At 43.1% G+C, this 4,454-nt stretch overlaps 1 protein-coding gene across 1 annotated transcript in view; it reads right to left on the bottom strand.

Annotated features, from left to right (window-relative positions):
- RNF34 (ring finger protein 34) overlaps positions 1-4,422 on the bottom strand; it is an 18,498-nt gene extending 14,076 nt beyond the window's left edge. Inside the window, exon 1 of the mRNA XM_004379091.3 lies at positions 4,334-4,422. Coding sequence (XP_004379148.2) covers positions 4,334-4,339 — 6 coding nt within the window. The 5' untranslated portion in view covers positions 4,340-4,422. The remainder of the gene's footprint in view (positions 1-4,333) is intronic.
- Positions 4,423-4,454: the final 32 nt, after the last annotated feature.

Here is a 4,454-nt window from a genome sequence, read left to right as displayed (position 1 = left end):
AACACAAACAGAGGTAGAACAACTAAATAAACCCATAACAAAAGAAGAGATTGAAAAGGTAATTAAAAAACTCCCAACAAAAAAAAAAGCCCTGGCCCAGATGGTTTCACTGGAGAATTCTACCAAACTTTCAGAGAAGAGTTAACACCATTACTACTAAAGGTATTTCAGAGCAGAGAAAACGATGGAATACTCTCAAATTCATTCTATGAAGCCAGCATAACCCTGATACCAAAACCAGGTAAAGACACCACAAAAAAAGAAAATTACAGACCAGTATCCCTCATGAACATTGACGCAAAAATCCTCAACAAAATTCTAGCCAATAGAATTCAGCAACATATCAAAAAAATAATTCACCATGATCAAGTGAGATTTATACCTGGAGCGTCAACTGAGTTTAACCTGGAAGAGAAGAAATCAACAAAAGAGAGAAGTAGAACATTTGAGTACTTCAGAGGAAGAATGGAGGAGTTGCTATATAACCAAAAGTTTAGTCCTAAAAGACTAGGAAGACCTATCCATTTTTGGATTGAAAAAATAATTTTTATACCAAGAGACCTTTCATACTGAAGATACTCAATTTGGGCTATATTTCTATTGCTGTTCTACTTCTGTCCCAGTGCAATATATTTTTATCTTATACAATCAGAAGTCAAAGGTCTCTGAAAATACTAAATGGGGTAAAAATAAAATAATAATAATAAAAGAAAAGCTATGGTGGTTTTTGTAAAGATTAAATGACAGCCAAAAGAGAGACAGAAATGGTACAAATGGATGGGTTTGAAAGCAGCAGAGAACTAATGCTCTAATTCTAAAGCCAGTTGCTTTCGATACACTAGGTAAATAGCAGTAATAAAAAAATGCCACATCCTAAGGCATCTACGAGGAGCCCGGGTGGTGCAGTGGTTAAATTCTTGGCTGTAAACTAAAAAGTTGGTGGATGGCTCCATTAGAAAGATGTGGCAGCCTGCTTCTGTAAACTCTCTATGGGGCAGTTCTACTCTGTTCTATAGGGTCGCTGTGAGTCGGAATCAACTCTCTGGCAATGGGTTTGGTTTTATTACCTGTACTTACCGTTGGATAAAAGCGAAGAAGAGACACAGGCAAAATCTGGGAGAGTTCCCAGCATGGGACTTCCATTGTCCCCAGGGACATGCTGCTCCCTCCCCTGATCCAGGAGGCCCCAAAGAGGGCTCCAAGGTCCAAGGACCCCTAGTCATTGGGACCTCAATGAATATGAATGATCTGGACCTCAATGCATAGTTATGATCGATCCAATCAATGAATATGCATGACTGACTACATCATGCCTCCTCCATTCCTGAAGTTAGTTCACCAGGTGTGGGGCCTGTGTAGTCCCTCCTTGCCCAACAATTCTGGAAAACAAAGTCATCTTGATTGCTTGGGTTATTTTCAGAAACCAGAGTCAAAGGGCCAAACCAAGTTCTTTGTCCTACACCAGGGAACACTACTTTCTTAATGAACAAATATCTGACCATACACCAGGAAGGAGAAAATTCTACATCTTCAATTGTCTATCATTTGGACATCAAGCAGCTTACAAAAACAGATGTTGGTCTTAAAAATGTATTATTTTTAGGCAAGACATTTGGCCAAACTGATTGATAGATTTTTAAAATAACTATGTGCTGTAGATCATAAATGTTACCTTATGTATGTTTATATTTGTTTTCTTTTTTTAAAACAGTACACTTGATTCCCCCACCTTTCATTGGAAAAAAAGGAAAAGGAAGTTACATTCAGTAGATAATGAACATGATTAGCACATTTAAGAAAAAAACAAACAAACCCATTGCCATTAAGTCAATTCCAACTCACAGCAACTCTCTAGAACAGAGTAGAACTGCCCCATAGGACTTCCAAGGATTGGCTGGTGGATTCAAACTACCAACCTTTTGGTTAGCTACTAAGCTCTTAACCACTGTGCCACCAGGGCTCTGAACACTTAAGAGTGAGATCAATATAAATATGGAGAAACAGGAAGAAGGATTAAATCAAATTAACATAGGACACCAATTTGGATTTTTTAAAAAAACCCTTTTTAATTAGATGTTACTCTTAGATGTTACGTAGACACAGTTACTCCCTAAGCTTTGTTTGAGAGGTAAAACCTATTTCAAAATGTTTCTAAACAAAGAAAGGGACACAGTAAATATCTACACCTCACATAGTATACTAAAATCAGCTGCTCCTGGCTTTGAGTGAAAATGTACTTATCTAATTGCTTAGCTTTTAAAGTAATTTTAATTCCACTGAAAGAAGTACTGCTTACATGAACATTCACGTTAGAATTCCTGTGACATCAGGAATAAGTGACTCTGAACAGATGTCTACACTACAGATGAGCATACCCACAATTAACACAATTTCATTATCAATCAACATAAAATTAAATGATAATTTAACAGCCTGGATCCTAAATGTTGTGAATCCAGTTTCACAAAAATATAAATGAAAAGAAGCATCTTCATAACTGTCATCTTTCACAAACTGATGTCTATTTAAGCCTGCATTTTGCTTCAGAAAATATATACGTTATGTCTTCACCTGCCACTGAACCTTGTTTCTAAAATTGCAACTCAGAAAGCAGTGTCTTCCACTTTAGTTCAAAAACCTTTGTTTTGAAAGATCTTGATTAAAAATGGACCTGTCCCTAATTCTCCCCTTTCACATCTCATTCTTTGATGGGCCAGGAAATTAAAGATAATAACATTCTTTGAGGCTTTATATATAGGCTAAAGATCCCTGCTTTGTTTTGGGGGTCTTAACACAGCAACATGATGGTTTTCAGGAAATAAAGCTAGTTCTAAATATTTTAATAGGTATTCTAAGCTGAAATAGTATTTTATATCTAGGAGGCTAAAAAGTCACAATATCACACTTCGAGGCACAATTCAGAAGTTACCTATTCCAAAAATCGTCCTTGCTTCCTGCAGCCCTGACTATCCTTTCTTCCTCCTGAGGATTTTACATTTTATTGATACCTACATCACATTCTGGAAACCTTGGTGGCATAGTGGTTAAGAACTACGGCTGCTAACCAAAAGGTTGGCAGTTTGAATCCACCACGCGCTCCTTGGAAACCGTATGGGGCAGTTCTACTCTGTTCTATAGGGTCGCTATGAGTTGGAATCAATTCAAGGGGAACGGGTTTGGTTTGTAATGAGGTTACTTGTGAAGGTCTCATCTCTTCTGACTGGCAGACTCCTAAAGGGTGAGGACTGTATTTGAAATTAACTTCCACTCATCATGCTCCCTCTTGGCTGGCACACAGTAAACACTGAGCAAAGTATTTACTGAATATAGTCTCTGTCTAGAAGCCTAACATTTCTCTAGCCACTTGGGGCTCCGTTTCCATCTTCCAACAGTAGACCTTTGACGCTTTGTGAGGTTAGAGTTTTCATCTAGCAGTTCACTTTGCTATTTCCCTTACCCACACCAAGCACACCTCTTTACTGAGATTAATGAAATCGTCTGTCTGAAAGCGTATCATCACCTTATGACTCACCCCACCTGGGTTGAGTTCAGCAACTGAATCAATACCTGAATTGACTGTTGTACACCGAGATCTTTAGAACTCTTAGCGACCAAGTCGAGAGAACCTTCCCCCTCCCCTTTTGTTAAACTTCTCACTCAGTGATGTTCCCACGCGCTTACACCCACCTTGGAGAACTCAAGCTGCCAAATTACTTGCTGCGTACCTAGTGGTGATGAAGACGCATCTAGTCTGCTAGCGCTCTAGATCACGGTCACCATGTTAAGTCTAAGAAGAAACCTTTAGGGTGGGACCCCCGCCCCGAGGCATCTCCGACCTATGAGACCTGCCCCAGCCTCACGACTTCTCACACCATTCCTTTTCCCTCTGGTCTTGCAGTCTGCATCCTGCGACAGTCCCGCGCTGTCCTCGACATTTGGGTTAGTTCAAGGACTCGGGGCGGGAGAGGGCACGCTGGAGGCAAAGGCACAGAGGCTGAGGCGAGCTTTAGTGGCTGTGCCTCAGCCCCCCCCCCCCCCAAGAAGCAGCCCGGGCCGAGAGGGGCCCCCGGCACGAGGGCGAGGGGCGCCGGCCTCTTCCCTTGCTCGGGATCGCTGACTGGAGGCGCTGGGGGTGCTCGACAGGGTCAGGGAGCCCAGGATCTCAGCCCTGGGCGGAGAGGGCCCCAGACGCCGGCCGGGGGACCCCCGAGGCGGAGCTCTCCGAGGTGCCGGCCGGCGGGGTAGCCGGTGAGGCTGAAGGAAGGCCCTTCCGGCGGGCCCCGGCCGCACAAGAGAGGCGAGGAGGGTCTGCCCAGATCCACCAGCCCCTCACCTTCATGGCCGCGACCGCCTCGACTCGGTCGGCTCTGCCAGGGAACTCGGCACCATAGCAGCTCCGCGCACCGCCGACCTCCTTCCTTCTGGGCGGCGACCGAGCGTCCGGACGTAAGGGG

The sequence above is a fragment of the Trichechus manatus genome, unplaced genomic scaffold (assembly GCF_000243295.1).
Source record: "Trichechus manatus latirostris isolate Lorelei unplaced genomic scaffold, TriManLat1.0 scaffold00061, whole genome shotgun sequence".
In the NCBI taxonomy this organism is placed as follows: Eukaryota; Metazoa; Chordata; class Mammalia; order Sirenia; family Trichechidae; genus Trichechus; species Trichechus manatus.
This window is presented reverse-complemented; position numbering and strand designations above follow the sequence as displayed.